General features: G+C 32.7%; 1 protein-coding gene across 1 annotated transcript; it reads right to left on the bottom strand.

Moving 5' to 3' along the window:
• Positions 1-11,541: 11,541 nt before the first annotated feature.
• On the bottom strand, positions 11,542-12,606 carry LOC125864009 (uncharacterized). Its single transcript, XM_049543961.1, has one exon. It carries the CDS (start codon positions 12,604-12,606, stop codon positions 11,542-11,544), a length of 1,065 nt encoding a protein of 354 aa, XP_049399918.1.
• Positions 12,607-17,647: the final 5,041 nt, after the last annotated feature.

Raw genomic sequence — 17,647 nt, 5'->3', positions numbered from 1 at the left:
AGTTTTATTTAAGTGCGGCCAAGCAATAATAAGTTTGTTTCAAATTTGTCGTTACCCCATAAAATTGTACCCCCGGGTAAAGTTGGTGTACTTGTAAAAGTAATATCCAACAGAGGCAATATAGACATCTACCAAATATGAATTCACACATAAATAGGTAATAAGATACACTCATTGGTTATACAGTAGAAGCCACACATTGTTTAGTTACATAATTCAGAAAGATGTCTAATTTTTATCGGCTTTGGGTTTCTTTAGGTTGATTTGGGCGGTTGCATTCATGGTTTTCTTAGCCCTCTTCTTGTACTTCCTCACTGATTTTACTTCTTTTTCCACAATAATTGGTGCTTCATCTTCCACTAGATGTATTTGTTCAGCAATTAAGCCCCTTCGGGGGTTTCAATCAGTCAAATCAATTCTGACAAAGAAGTTGAATTGCTTGTCTTTATTCAACACCAATTTGCGGTAGTTGTGACATTCTTCCTTCTTGATATGATGTAAACAATTGAATATGTTCGTTGGAAGGTTGCCAGTAAGGTACACATGAGACTATGCAAATATGGCGGTCAACTCTATAAATAAAGTTGATACCTTTACTAAGGTTGATTGTATGTACTCTCTTGCACATTGAAGCCTAGTAAATATTTAGCCGCTTCAAAAAGTATGACTCGAGCACGTTGTTTTCCACCACACACTTCAAGTTGTAAGCAGTATCTTCAAACTAGGGGTAAGAATTCAATATGTCAAGTTTATGTGTTTTGTAAGGAGTAAATGCTTGATGGAGTTTTAACCGAGTCGAACCTCATTTCATATTCTACATTATCAACGTTGCAATTGGTACAAGCTACAGCCTCTTCTATAACTTTCACTTTCTTGTGGCACGTTTTGCATGACAAATACCATGGCTCATCTTTATTGAGTATGTCTATAATTGTTTCTTTGAACTTGTACATACAATCCTGCAAAGCGCCAATATACCATATTTGTGAAATGTTAAACATACAAATGAATTTTATTTATAGAGGGGTGGAGTATCGGTTAGTATGTACCTGTGAATCAGCCAATCGAGAATATGGACCAACGAACTTCTATATCTCTTCTTATTACCTTACTTGGTGTTACTGTAATATCTTTGTTGTCGGCCTTTATGATTTCACGTCTGTATTTACAATGAGGTTAGTCAACGGTGTAAGCCATTTAGAGTGAGGTGTGTTCAGTGCATAGGTTTTTTGGATTTATGGTGATATGTAATTGCATAACAATGATAATAGAGGAATTATGTCGTCATATAGCAATGTTCGATTTAACTTAGATACAATGGCAAAGTGTAGTTTGAATATTAGTTTTGAAAGTTGGGTTAAAGTAAGAGTGCTGAACAAATTTGTGAATAATGTAATGTACCAGGCTCGAAGGTCGGTTGCTTTTTCAAACATTGGATTGATTAAGACGTTGCTCACAGGAATAGTAGAGATTCCAAATCGGCCTAGAATGAGAAAAACATGTTAATGTTAACAAACAGGAGCTATAGTCAGTGTCTATTTGATAAACACCTAGAATAGACTGCTAGATACCATTATAGATTGAGACTCTAAAGTCACATAAGCCGAGTATAGGTTTATCATCTTTAAGATTTTTTAGGAATGCACCGTCATTTTCAATAAAATCTCCCCAAAGAGTTACACTTGTATGCTCCATCCTAGATTATCAGTTAGGAGTGAAAAGTCAGCATACCACCATATCTCTATATAGATGATAGATTATGAATCATCGCAACTTACAACTCATTTGTAACAACTATTTCCCGTCTCTTAGAAGTCGCATTTTGAATGAGGGGATTCACCGAAACTAAGACGCAAATCAAGTCTGGAAATAGCTCATGTAAATTATTGATAACACTTACGTAATGGAGCATGAAAATAACAACTTTGACGTTTGGATAGTTACCTAGAATAGCACCATTATGTAATTTATCAGCATCGTCTAATGATGAAAAGCCATCAGAGAATTTCTGTGTTGAAACCTCATGGTCAGTCTCCTTTATGATTGTGTTGTTTGTAAAGGCCAATTTAACTTCTTTATGCATAGAAGAGTAGTTGGGATTGACACGATCTAAGCGTCTATTAGCAATGTACTAACTCTTATTTGGCTTTAATGAGTCCTTCCATGTTTCGATATGCTTATTAAATAGCATTGCTTGAATCTTTGTCCCCTATTATTAAGCAGGGGGTGGCATAAGTACAACAAACATGAACAATAGTACGATAACGTAAGTAAAAGTGTCAATGTTGTTACCTCTTCATCAACTAATATGATAGCTCTGAAAGACCCTTCATGCCTTGAATTCTTGTAAGGTGTTATTGAACCCCTTCGAATAACTAAGACTCTAATCACAAAATTAACAGAGCTTTTTGGTATCTTGTTTATCGGTACACTCTGTTTTGCTAGTTCAGATTCAGTCGCCATGTGGGTTGAATCTCGATGATTGCAGGTACCTGAGGAGATAAGTGCAACAATGTTTTTTCTGTTTTTTTTTCATAATTGGCTGGAAATTGTATGTAACCAAATGAACGAACAATCGGCGTTGTAGGCAGGGGCGGATCTAAGGGTACGGGTGGGGGCGTCACGGCACCCAGTGATTTCGGAAAAATATTTGTATATATATATGTATATATGTATCAGAAATTAATATATATTAACTTTGCCACCCACTGAACAAAGTGATGAATGGTTTAAGTGGCGAAGGGCATGATACGCCATACGTGCAATGTGAGTTCGAATCTCGTTGCTAGCATTATTTTTTTGTGCGCACAGTGAAGCTTTTTTTTTTCTTTTCTTTTTTGTCTTTTTTTTTTTATTAATGTGTGAAGGGCTTTAGTTTTTTTTCTTCCATTCATTCTTATTTATTTACGATACTTTATTAATTCAAATTGACTCTTTTTCACCGTATTTAATTCTCATTTTTGTTTAACTCTCACTAATTATTGATATATATTATTAAGAATGTATTTAAATAGTAGTTTTTTAAAAATATTAAGTTTTTAAAATGATGGATATTATTACTAGAGTTCTTTCAATTTAAAGGTTCTTTCGATCTTCACCGACATTCTTGCTAAGTAAGATGACTAGGTTGAAACTACAATTTTATTATCTCTACTATATATCTGAAACAACACATAAAGTCAATGGAATATGAATATATTCAGTTAACACTATAAGATGGTTTATACAAACTCAAATTTTAATGTGAAAAAAATTCTGTTTTCCTCAAAGTCTAAGTGAATAAGGCCTTTAATTCCTAAAAAAAAATTGAATTGTTTAGTTATCTCTAATCACAGAATATCTAAAAGAAAATATTACTAACATGCATGTTTGATCGATTTGTTTGTAAAAATTGAAAAGGATAATAACCCGAATTGTAACCCAAAATTAAAACAACCGACCTGTTTATCTAACTTGAACGATGTGGCACCCAAGACCTCCAAATCCTAGATTTGCCTCTGGTTGTAGGTAGGTGAGTCAGAGTTGGGGCGAATGTGATGCATAACAAAGGATAGCAATAAGGTGTAAACAGTGCAAACGTAAGGTTAGAAGTAACATATATATATATATATGAAATTTGTAGTTATAAAGGGCAGGTGACTGTATATACGTACGCCAACAAATAGCAGACAATGTTATTGTTGCCATAAGGGGCAGGAATAAAGTGAAGGATTCCATCTGGAATGTGTTTCATATTGCGTTCTTCCAGACTTTAAAATTTTAAACTACTAAGGGAATGTCATATAGAAGGGAATAACTTACAACTTGTTAAATGGCAGAGCAGATGCAAAGAGGTTGTGTTTGTGAGTATTATGCGTGCAGGGAAAACAATTAATTTGGTGAAAGAAAAGGTAAGACGTATTAAGGCAGTATTGTGAATGAGAGGGTGTGTCGTTTGCATACCTGTGTGTAAACTGTAATTGATGTGTGTTTGATGGGGAGAAGCATTATAATTTCAGAGTTATAAATAGTCGGAAGCGGTGGGGTGCGATTGTTTGAGTTTGCTGGAATGAGGTGTTTATTCATTGCAGAGGCGGTAGAAGTGGTGTCGTTTCCGAATGGGTGTATTTAGCGGCCGAAGAGGTATGTTCAAAGTGTAACAGGGGGAAGTGGCAGTTTCTGCAAATGGGTGTATATAGCGTGGGGTGTTGTAAGGTGGAATAGGGGTAATTTAGTATTTTAACATTTAAGTTAGGAGTTGATGCTTTTAAAGTAACTAGTTTCTGGTAACATACATTGCATGTTTGTTCTTTATTATTATGATGATAAATTTTCTTATCTATAATAGTTTTGAGTTATAAAATAGAAATATTGGTGGAGGCATGAATGATTTGTTTTTTTTTTTAGAATTGGTAGCATGTCAAGGGTGAAAATTGTTAACCACTAACTAATAATCTCTTTTACTGCTTATATGTTATATTTTTCTATTATATGTTTTTCTCTTTAAGATTGTTATTCCTTTTTCATATTTAGAAAAATAAATTTTAATGTTGTACATATTTGACTTTTAAGTACTCCTTCATATTAAATAAAATTACTTCATTTGTTAGAATATGTCTTCTTTAGAGATTTCTTTTGCTCGATGTTGTTGAGGGAGAAGCATCAGTTATCCTTTTTACCTTGAAAGCTAGGAGACTAAACCAAAATATAATTTCAATAAGTCATTGTCAAACTAAAGCTATCAAGGAGGCTCTACTTTGTAAAATACAAATGCATTAAGTTATTAAAATCTAATTAAAAACACAATACTCAAATGTTAATCAAATTTATTAAAATTACTCATGCAAAAATTGTGAAATTGTTGGAGAGACATGCCACATACCTCATTTGTATTGGCACAATTTCTACTAAAAGTTCTATTCAACGGTCTGCAAAAGAATCACCTCTGGTTTATACCTGAGATTAAAAAATTACATCATAAGCTCATAAAACAAAATTTTAGCAGTATATTTTCATGTGAGAGATCAAACACTTAAACATCGATTTAAGAATATAATTCAAATGATATCAAAAAAAAAAAACTAGATGTAAAGAAATGCTTGAAAGAACATATCATAAGAGTTGTATGCTCTCTAAACCAAATTCAAATGTACATTATTGTCATTAGAAGACAACGCGTAAGAGACTTAATAGGTATAGTGATTTCTTGAAGAGTTAAAAAGTCATTCAACTTTAATGGTGATTTCTTGAAGAGTTATAGAGTCATTCAACTTTAATGGATTCATACTTATAGTACAATTAATTAATATTAATATTAATAATAATATGATAATGATAATTAAAAAGTTGAAGGGCATTTTCATAATCCAACTTTAGACTAAGCACCTTCCCACTTATAATATAATATATGATATATGATATGATATAGATATGATATGATTATACATATGTTTTCCTTGAAAAATCAAGTGATTTTTTTTATGTTTGACGTGGGTTGTTTGGTGGTGATTGGTTAGAGTTAATCCAAGTTTTTTTTTACTTCTAAATTATAAAAGTTAATAAATAGATTTTGCCGATGGTCACCGGAATGTTGGTGATGTAATATAGATGGCTGGCATGAAAAGGCCCTATCTGTTCTCTCCAGAATACCCGCCTCTCCCTTAATTTCGATGCAAAAAGTATTGTGTTGCCCCTGTATCCAGATCAAACGAATCCACTTCCTACAGTAACAAGTGCTCAGTCAATGTAGAAGAGGGAAATGTGCTTAAAAGGTTCTATATCTTACCTGGAAAATTGCTTAGTTCTATTATTCGAGAGACTAATATTTAGTCATTTGGCATTTTTACAGAGAAGTTATCTCAAAGTCAAAAGCTCTCAATGGAGATTTTCTCAGATTAGCTCCTCCAGCAGCAGCTTTCTCACATTCTTTAACTGATTCAGCCCCACAATGCCTGCAGCTATTCGACTATGTTCCCTCTCGGGTGAGACTAAAGGACTTAAGCATTTATACTCTTGTTCATGTACTCTGCCTTTTGATCTCGGTTTCACTACCTTCCGAGCATGTTTAATCCACAGGTATCTGCTGCAGAGCATACACGTCCTTCTGGTCTAAGCATATCAGTTCAACAACCCATCCTCGGATTCATCCAATCTTCAAAGGCGCAAATTGTGTTGGGGTTATGAAGGGTGATTAGGGCATCATGCGGAAGCTTACAATTACAAATAATATGGTTGATAAATTAGACGACACATAAAACTATACTATAGGATATAATATTATTATTTGATATGACCAATTGGCCTACATAGTTAAAAACTAATAAAAACATAAAAATTGTAGAGAGAAATCTCCCCATAAACAAAACTCTCTAAACAACTACAATGTGGATTCTATTGTTGATTTTGATATGAGAAGAGGGGTCTTCAATTTATAGAGTTCCAAACTTTTCTTCCAAGGAAAGAATAATTCAAATATGGAAGAATATTACATTTTCCTTTCCGAAAAAGTTCAAGCATTTACGGTAATACTTTGATTTTTTCTTTAAGCAAAAAAATAAACTTCAAATAAGGTAAGAAAATCAAGGCAAAACCCTAACAGATTGATCAAGAAGGAACTCGTGGAAGTGACTTTCATAGTGAAGTAGAAGGAAATGTTGATTTGGAACTGAAGTTATAGAAGTTTGTCAATGCCATATGTATGTGACATCCTGGTGTTTAAGGCTCGCGTTAGAGGTGTGTGTATGCAAGGCTTTAATACTTTTACACGATAGAGAACGTTGTTTCGAGTGATTGTCCTACCATTTATAGGGATAGTTTGTAGATAAAACGCATATTGTTGCATGAAAAACATTGTGAAAATGTGAATCACAGAAGAGAGGTTTTCATTAGCCTCGAGGCTCCGCTTATTAGTTGAGTTTTTTTTAATTTTTCAGTTGTTATAATCAACGATTTTGACAAAAATGGAGATTTGGGTTCTGCTTGATCTTGCTTGGTTCATGTAGTGAGGCTGTGTTGCAATTTTTGGACCTAAATGTTTATCATGAATTGTGTGACCATCTCATCTAAAAGTACAAATCGTTAAAGAAAACACACCGTCTAATTATTGAATTATGTTTTCAACACGCCCTCACGTGCAGACCTGATTCCTTTTTATGGATCAAGCACATGAAAAATATATTTGAGAATTGGTGGTGGCTAGTGAGACTCGATTCCAAGACCTCTATCTGTTGTGGTGCAATATCGAATTATGTGGTCACCTCGTCTACAAGCTTAAGCTGTTAGAGAGATCATAGCACACTTCTAATCTCTTGATTGCGTCTTTAAGATGTTGATTCCCTTGATATCTTCCTTTGTTTACTTCGTTAAATATTAAATCCCCTTAATGAAAATCATGACTCTTTCGTTGGGTTATGTCACTCATTAACGCAATTTGATAGTTAACAATAATTCTCAAAAAGCCTTGAAATCACAATAGATCCAACATGTTCAAGGTTTTTTGTTAAACGAAGAAGTCATAAGATAGTTGGTTGTACCTAATGCATCCATTGATTTACGACTCTTGTTTTAAGCCGGAGAAAGAGACCACAAAAGCCATGGCTTGGATATCTTTCCCAAACCATTTGCCCACTTACTATGTAAAGGAGTCGTTATTTTCATTACCCCGTTGCATTTGGATATGACCACAATCAATAAAACTCAACCTAGTTGTACAAAGGTAAAGCTTTTAGTGAACCTAATCGCTAATCTTTCTGAACATGTTTGAATGAGAATTCAGGAGCAAAAAGGACAATATAGATTAATTGAAAGAATGCAAAATAAATATATAAAAGAGAGGTGCTAAATATTTCCTGTATATATTCCTCTGTTCAGTACATGTATATATAGAAAAAATAAAATAACAAACTACCCAACTATCCTATATATTAGCTACCTCAACACACCATATTAGTATTTGTACGTAAGTAGAACTCACACACTACCCAACTATCTCCTAATTTGTAGATACCTTAATTAACCAACTACTATTTATATAGAAGTAAAAATGGAAAAGGAAAACAGTAATTTACAGATGGAAAATAATGGCTCGTGTGTACTTTGTGTTCTCTGAAAAACATGATATTGTTAACCTTTTTCATTCTTCTTTGGCACAAAATCATCCTCGAGCTTTTTCATTGACGAGTCTCCAATAAATTCAACACCCCCCCTCAAGTTGGACGGGGAGGAACGAATACCCAACTTGTTCAACAGGAAACGATGAGATGTACCAGGTAGGGGCTTAGTAAACAAATCTGCTATTTGAGACGAAGATGGAAGAAAAGAAAGAGAAATCAAGCCATTGAGGTATTGTCGACGGACGAAGTGACAATCTAAGTCAACATGTTTCGTCCGCTCATGAAAAACAGGATTTTTAGCAATATGAATTGCAGCTTGGCTGTCTGAATGGAGAGAAATTGGTAATGAAGGAGGCAGAGACTGGTGGGAAAGAAGACGAACTAACCACGTCAACTCAGCAACGACCCTCCTCATCGATCTGTACTCAGCTTCAGCGGATGAAAGGGAAAGGGAAGGCTGTTTCTTTGATTTCCATGAACTAGGACTACCACCAAGACTAATACAAAAACCACTAACTGACCATCTAGAATCTAAACAAGTAGCCCAATTAGAATCACAAAAGTCTAGGAGAGTGAAAGAAGGAGAGGAATTGAGAAAAATCCCCAAACCGGGATCCGAAAGAAGATATCGAAGAACATGGTGTGCAGCCAAAAAATGTGCTTGATGTGGAGACTGCATATATTGGCTAAGGTGTTGGACCGAAAAAGAGATATCAGGCCTTGTATGAGTTAAAAAATTTAATTGCCCAATTAGCCATCTATAAACAGTAGGATCTGGAAGAGGAGAACCCATGTTTGCTTGCAATTTTAGAGTGGGATCCAAAGGAGAAGAGGCAGGTTTGAATCTAAGGCAATTATATTCAGATAATAGTTCCAAAATGAATTTTCTTTGGTTGAGGATCAAACCGTGAGGTTCTCGGATGACTTCAATGCCTAAAAAATAGTGTAAATCACCTAAATCCTTGATCTTGAATTCTGAATCGAGGAAAGATTTCAACGCTTTTAATTCTGCCATATCATTACCTGTGAGCAAAATATCATCCACATATACAGCTAATATAGAAACAGAGCTACTGGTGCATTTGTAAAAAAGTGAATAATCATTCAATGAGTGTTGAAAACCTTTGAAACTCAATGCCGCAGTCAGTCTTGCGTACCATTGTCGCGAGGCTTGTTTAAGGCCATATAAAGATTTCTTTAGTTGGCAAACTTGAGTAGGATCAGAAACCTTCAAACCTGCTGGAAACTTCATATAAACTTCTTCGTCCAACTCACCATGTAAAAACGCATTGTTTACATCCAATTGGTAAAGACCCCACCCTTTCTTAATAACAATTGCCAAAACACACCTTATAGTAGTAATCTTCACGACTGGACTAAAAGTTTCAATAAAATCAACCCCTTTCTTTTGAACATCTCCCCTAACAACTAACCGAGCCTTAAGTCTCTCCACAGAACCATTAGAGTTGAGTTTGACCTTGTAAACCCATTTATTAGGTAAAGCCTTCTTTCTCGGGGGTAATGAGACAACTTCCCAGGTGTCATTAGTGATAAGAGCTTCTAATTCTCTTGCCATAGCCTCTTGCCAATCTGGATATAAACTGGCTTGGGAAAAACTTGTAGGTTCTTTAATTTGTGAAAGAGAATTGATATATTGTTGATTAGACGTGGATAAAGCATTAAAAGAAAATGGTGTGACAGAAATAGGAGAAGAAAAACAAGTATTAGATACATTAGAAAAATGTACACTATTGCAAATGTAATCTTCTAAATATGCCAGAGTCTTGATAGATCTAGTAGATTTTCTCAAGGTAATAGGATTGATTTGTGAAGGAAGAGTGGGTGTAGAAGGTACTTGAGAAAGTTGATCCGGAGGAAATGAAGTACTATGTGGAGGAGAGGATATAAAATGATAATCATGATCAGGTATAACTAGTGAATCTGTAAGAGGAAAAACAGAAACAGTAGGTTGAATAGAAGAAAAAGGGTATATATCTTCATGAAAAACAACATTCCTGGAAACAAAATATTTTTGAGAATGTAAGCTAAGTAACTTATATCCTTTTTGCCCAAAAGGATACCCAAGAAACACACAGGGCTCAGTTCTAGGATCCAATTTAGATCTACCAGGAGAAAGAGTAGAAGCAAAACCAAGACAACCAAAACATTTAAGGTTAGAGTAATTTGGAGGATGACCAAAGAGTTTCTCATATGGTGTTTGAAAAGATAACAGTTTTGTCGGGCATCTATTGATTAAGTAAGTGGCAGTCATTAGACAATCCCCCCAAAATTTCGAAGGAAGATGAGACTGAAAAAGCAAAGCTCTACAAACTTCCAAAAGATGTCTATGTTTTCTCTCAACTACACCATTTTGTTGAGGTGTGCCAACAAAAGAAGTTTGATGAATGATGCCTTGTGTAGACAAAAAATTAGAAGTTTCTAAACTTGAACCCAATTCCCAAGCATTATCAGACCTAATGACCTTAACCTTTTTATTGAATTGTCATTCTATCATTGCAAAGAAAGATTTGAGAATAGGAAAGGCATTACTTTTAGTAGTTAATAAAAACGTCCAAGTTCCTCTACTAAAATCATCCACTATGGTTAAAAAATACCTATAACCATCGTAAGTAGGGGTTTTATAAGGCCCCCAAGTATCAATATGGATTAAATCAAAAATTTGTTGAGACGAAATATGACTAATAGGAAAAGGAAGTTTGGATTGCTTTGCTAATGGACAAATAGAACAAGGAACAGAAAATTTCGAACAAACTGAAATAGGAATTCCATTGATATTTTGCATATTTGATAAAGGCATATGCCCCAACCTTACATGCCATAACTTTCTTTGAATAACAGAAAGAGAAATACACGACAAATTAGATTTATCATCCTTTAGGGAATCTAAACTAGAGCTAGACTTAAAACAGGAATTGACAGAATAAGAAGCAACTGGAAGCCTATTCTTCAAGATATAGAGACCATTCTAGCTTTCACCAAGGAGCATTGGGCTCTTCATTGAAGGGCCCTGCATGAAACAATGAGAAGGTGTGAAGAATAATATATTAGAAAGTTGTCTGCACAACTTGTGTACACACAATAAATTGAATTGGAAACTAGGCACATACAACACATTATGAATGATTAAATTTGAGAATAGTTTGACAGATCCTGAATGAGAAACCTTAATCTTTTGTGAATTAGGAAGCCTTACAGAAATAATTCTAGGCAATGGTTTAAGATTGATAAAAAAATCTGTATTATAATTCATATGTTCAGTTGCACCTGAGTCTATTATCCACGTCTTTTTAATGAACGTTTTACCATCAATATTTGAATTTAGAGAGAAATGATAATGGGTTAAAGTACTACCAGCACAATTCACAGAGGCTATGACATCAGAATTATTGGCTTGATCCTTATTTTTCACCTACTGAAGCATCTGCATGACCTATGGCAATTGCACATATGTGAGAAGTTTCTCATGCTCCTCTGATTCTGCGCTAGTCATAAAAGAATCTCCAGAAAATTCATTAGAAGTCACAGCATTACTCTTAACAGAATTTTGAAAGTTTCTTGACTTAGTAAATTTAAAATCAACCGGAAATCCATGTATCTTATAATATTTTTCAATGTTATGTCCTGTTTTCTTGCAATATCTGCAAACAAGATTAGACTTCTTGCTATCATAGTTCCCCTTTTGTCCCCTAAAATTAGTAGAAAATGATCTTTGTCTATTGTCAACGATGAATGAAGAAGATTCACCAAGAAATTTTGGTGTATTCTGGACCTCCCTTTGCTTCTCCTCTTGCATCAACAATGCATAAGCATTAGGGATAGAAGGGAGTGGTGAAATCATGAGTATATTACCTCTAGGTGCACAATAAGAATCATTAAGTCCCATTAAAAATCGAACTAATCGTTCATCTTTCTTGGACTTAATGTTCTTTTCCTTTGCTTCGCAAGAACAAGCGCAATTGCATGGAATGAAGAAATCCAAAGCATCAAATTCATCCCAAAGACGCTTCATCTTAGTGTAATAAGTCGCAATATCAGATGAGCCCTGAACAAGGTCACTTAGTTCCTTTTGAAGCTGAAAAAGCTTAGCACCTGAACTTTGTCCAAACCTTGCTTCTAATTCTGCCCACAAATCTTTAGCAGTGGAAGAGTATATAACACTTTTAGAAATTTCTCTAGAAAGAGAGTTCAAAAGCCAGGAAATTACCATGTTGTTTGCTCTCAACCAAGCATTGTGCAGGTCTGTACCAACAGCAGGTTCATGAGTTGATCCATCAATAAAACCTGACTTATTTTTTGCAATCAAGGCAATGAGCATGCCTCTCTTCCATCCCCCAAAACTCTTGCCATCAAAAGTTGTATTAACTAACAACATACCAGGAGAATCAGAAGGAGAAATAAAAAAAGGATGAGAAGAATTTATGAGAAGAGAGGCTGCATTAGTTCCAGCAAGAATGGGAACTTGAGTCTCAGAAGAGGTGTTTACATGATCTCCCATTGTAGCAAATTATTGATCAGGAATAAAAATGAAAATAGAAGCAGCGATTTAAAACTTGGCTCTGATACCATGAAAGAATGCAAAATAAATATATAAAAGAGAGGTGTTAAATATTTCCTGTATATATTCCTCTGCTCAGTACATGTATATATAGAAAAAATAAAATAACAAACTACCCAACTATCCTATATATTAGCTACCTCAACACACCATATTAGTATTTGTACGTAAGTAGAACTCACACACTACCCAACTATTCCTGATTGGTAGATACGTTAATTAACCAACTACTATTTACATGGAAGTAAAAATGGAAAAGGAAAACAGTAATTTACAGATGGAAAATAATGGCTCGTGTGTACTTTGTGTTGTCTGAAAAACATGATATTGTTAACCTTTTTCATTCTTCTTTGGCACAAAATCATCCTCGAGCTTTTTCATTGACGAGTCTCCAATAAATTCAACATTAATACTCAAATACGATTATTTACCTAAATATTGCAGGGAGTGTTAATTAAACTACAAGACCACAATATTTATGAATGCAAATTGCAAAGTGATCCGTGAACATGATATAAGAGAGTAAAGATAGCAAGAATACCAGCCAGAAAGGGCTCAATGACCAGGCTTCTAAGGACAGATGAATTATATTTGGAGGGTGAAATAGAGAATGCCCTCTCCAACCCATCTTCATATTACTCTCTATTCTCCATTTATAGAGATGTGAATTCACTTTTGGATTAATTTAATATTATTTCTATTATATCATTAATTAAGTCTTTATTATTTGTAATTATTTTCTAATATAATATAATATAATATCTAAAAATATATTATTGACAAGTTACTACTTCCACCAGAATTAATATTTTTTTCTATTTTTTTTATTAAAAAAAATTGTTACTTTAAATATTTAATTTAATATTATTTACATTATTTAAGAATATTAATTAAGTCTTTAATATTTGTAATTTTTTTCTAAGTAATATAATATCTAAAATATTATTATTGATAAGTATACTACTTCAATCCCGAATTAACAGTTTTTCTAATCTGATTTTATAAAAAAATATTCACTTTAAATATGTAATTTAAAATTATAATTATTTTTCACTATGAAGAATGTACAAAATTTAAATGATAATTCAAACAATCCCTTTTTATGTTACAGTGATAAATCATTAAACTACATTTTTTAATAAACATGAATATACTTGATGCAATAGTTCAAAATGGAATAGAGGAAAGTAAATTAGTATACAAAATAATTAGATAAAAAATGAAATTGTTAATTTAAATAATTTTTAGCTACACATAAAAAATATAAGGACAAAAAGTTATTCATTTTGAACTCCATAATGCATTAATAAAGAATTTATGAGAACACCGTAATAGTCTTGAAAGTTGAATCTTTATGTAAAATTTAAAATAAATTTTACAATGATGAAATATTTATCATGTAATTGTATTTCATCAATGATTTCACTTTTATTTGAATTGTTCGTTAATATGTATTATATATAATATTTGCTGCAATTTATGTTTTTTAGAAATTTAGAATAAAATATAATTTGATATTAAATGAAGAATTTTAAAATAAAATGTTATATTACATGAAGATTATACAGATTATAGGGTGATTATTTGCAAAAAGAAGAAATGATTTATATTATGAAATAAGAAAATAAAAATAAAAATATAAATAATAATATAATATAATATTTAAGAGAGAGAAAAAGATTTTTTTTATAGAGTAAAATAGAGAATTGGGTTGAATAGAGAACTCTATATTTGAAGAGTAAAATAGAGAATAAGGTTAAAGATGCCCTAATTACGTGACTTTATAAGGATTAGCAGGAAAAACTCTCCTTTGGAAACTCTTAATGATATTTGTGTCTCACCAGGGCAATATAAGATTCTTAATGAACAAGTAACAAGTAGTGAAAAGAAGATAGTAAAAGACAATGAAGAGGAATTCAATAAGAAAATTGGAAACAAGTAGCTAAACAAGTAAACTTGTCTCCCCAGTCTTTTTGCTAAGGGAATTAAGAAGAACAGAGAGAAGGGTAGTTCTAACTCTTTGTACTCTACCAGAATCATGCCAAAAAGGGGTAACTCTCTTCTTAAATGAGGTTAAAAAAGCCTCCTCTAAAATATCAGGTCTTTTAATACTTAGTTCAACTGCTACACACACATTATAAGTTTATATTGATTGTTCTTATGCAACGGTAGATCCAAGATATAAAGGTCATGGGTGCTCACTTCCTTTAACGTAAAGTTGCTTGCCAAGAAGGATTTTCTTCTAAAAGCTTACTAGTATTTTAATAGTTTAGTTAGTAAATGAAATACTAAAAACAATAAATTGAAAAAAAAAAAAGAGTAAGCAAATAGCAGTGAAAAGGTACAAAAACAAGAGTAAATATGTAAGAAAAACATTTCACTTCACCTTGTTTCAATTAAAAAAAAGACTTTGGTTATGCTGGGTTATTAAAGGTGTGAATGGAAAATGAAGAGTTGCGACTTATATGAAGAGTTGCGATTTTTATGAAAAGTTGTGACTTTTATGGAGAGTTGTGACTTGTATGAAAAGTTATGACTTTTATGAAAAGTTGTGACTTTTATGGAGAGTTGTGACTTGTATGGAAAGTTATGACTTTTATGAAAAGTTGCGACTTTTATGAAATGTGACTTTTATGAAAGGTTGTGACCTTTCCGAAAGATTGTGACTTTTCCAAAGGTTTGTGACCTTTCCGGTAAGGTACAATAAGAACCTTTTCACACTACCCTTTGTTTTCTATAAATTGAGGGATTTCCTCTCATTTTAGAAGAACTAATTTTTCTGGACTTCTTCTACTACTACTATTAAATCTAGTATTCTAAGTGTACTTTACTGCCATTGAGTGGTTCGCTGACACCGTGGTTTTAGGTACCGATACACCGGTGAGTAAGATCGTTCTATCCTGGGAGGATATATTCCATTAACCTCAGGTACTTGAAGGGGAAAATTTCCTTAAGGGAACACTGTGCATTCAGTGGACTCAATTTTCTTTCTTTGAGAAAATTTTTTTTATATTGTTTCTAATCTGTTTCTGATTCTATTTTATCTACTAGTTTTAATTTTCTAGTTTGAAAATACTCTTTAAACTTTGTTGTTTCTTACCAATTTCTTCAAAGTTTTGTTCTAAGTATCTTAGGAATACAAGATGGAGAACAATCTTAAGGAAATTAAAATATTGTTGGTATTTCTTGTATTCTACTGATTGAGAGAAACAGATCATGGAAGTAGAAGATTAATGCATTACTTCTCCAGAATTCAGAGCTTTGTTTAGCAAGGTCGAAGTGAGAATGTACTAGAAGAAGTGGTGGTATTTCGGTTAAAGAGTACACCAGGTAACCTTCTTATTATTTATCTAAGGAGGAAAATAGTTTCTAAAAGTTAATAGTTTTGATATTTATCATGTATGTCTTTGAAAAAGATCTGCAAACCATATGGTTTTTTGAATGAATTTTCCTTGGCAAAAAGTGTTACCTTTAAAATTCTTTAGTTTGCAGAATGAGAGATGCACATTTCTGTTTGATAAAATAGTATGTCAAAATGTTATAGTTGGAATGCTATTTGAAAAGAAAAGCATATCTATGTGATAATCTATGAATATGTTCAATTCTGTTTGGAGACTGAAAAAAAAACTTTTGTAGTTTTGCACTCCATGTGAAATTTGATTGTGTATGAATTTTGTAGACTAAAAATTTTTGTAGTTTTCTACTCTGGATAAATTAGACTATGCAATTGGTTTGAAGAATATGAAAACTTCACATAATAAGTCAATGTTGTACTTTTGATTTTCTTTAAACTTCACTGTTATATAGAAATAAATTGTACAAAAAAAAATTTCTTTATTGTTAGTATTTTAAATACTAAGTGGTATGTCTATTTGTTATGGAGGAAAAATACTAGTGACTTAGAATTTGTAATTTTGTGCCTCCATGGAATGAACTTTGATATTGTGTAAAAATTGTCAAATGGAATTGAAGCACTATAATTCTTTTGTAGAATAATATTTTCAAAAGAGGTTTCATGTTGCCAATGACACTGTAGCGACCCTAAAAATAGATAGGTGAAACTAGAGCCTAACGTATGAATTTTTAAAGTTTAAGCATAAATTGGAGTTATGAAATTTTCCAAAATAAAAATTGGACTTTGCCTTAGTTTTATTTGGTAGGTCCATGTAGGCAAGGGGCATTTTCGTAAATATTAATTTTAGTTAAATTAAAAAGTGGGTATATTTTATATTATTTCTAATTTCTATACATGGTATTAAAACTTTTAAAAAGGTTTGTTTTAATTCATTCTTCAAAAAAAAAAGGGGGGGTTCTCTCTAGAACACCATTGAAGGCAAAGGTCAAGTTGGAGCTAGGGTTTCGAATTGAAGGTTTCTTGCATCAAATTTTCGTGGGTTTTCTCAATACTAAGGTATGGTGGCTCTTTATCTAAATCTAGTTTTCGCTTTAGAACCAATTTCAAAGGGTTTTCAAATTCTCAAAAGTTATGAAAAACTTCTATTTGTTACTCTACTCAAGGGTTCTTGCATTAAATGGTTTTAAATGATGGATTGTGATATTATTGATATTAAATTGATGTTTTCAAGTGAAAAATCTCATGAACCCTTGATTTCACAAATTTCTATATTTGACTTACGAAATGGGTTTGTTGATAATGATTGGGTATTGATGAATTTATGCTTAGAATAGATTGTATTGTTGATGTTTATGATTTTCTATATCTATTGGTTAATGTTGAGGATGGCTTTGGAGGATGGTAAGTTGGCTTAATCTCATATTATTGATATAATTGTTCTTGCTTGGTTTGATCCACTTATAGTGGAGGTGTTTAATTATGGATTGTATTATGAATATGGCCTTGAAGGCATTATCTATTGAATTAAAGTGTTATCAAGTTATGAAGTGTTATAGTACTATGTGAAGGTAAATATGTGAAGGTATTCTTATGGTTATAAGGTGATCTTGTACAAAGTGTTATTGT

This window comes from Solanum stenotomum, chromosome 5 (assembly GCF_019186545.1).
Source record: "Solanum stenotomum isolate F172 chromosome 5, ASM1918654v1, whole genome shotgun sequence".
Lineage (NCBI taxonomy): Eukaryota > Viridiplantae > Streptophyta > Magnoliopsida > Solanales > Solanaceae > Solanum > Solanum stenotomum.
This window is presented reverse-complemented; position numbering and strand designations above follow the sequence as displayed.

Coding starts and splice junctions, on each gene's coding strand:
- LOC125864009 (XM_049543961.1), bottom strand. CDS start 12,606: ATGGGAGATCATGTAAACACCTCTTCTGAGACTCAAGTTCCCATTCTT.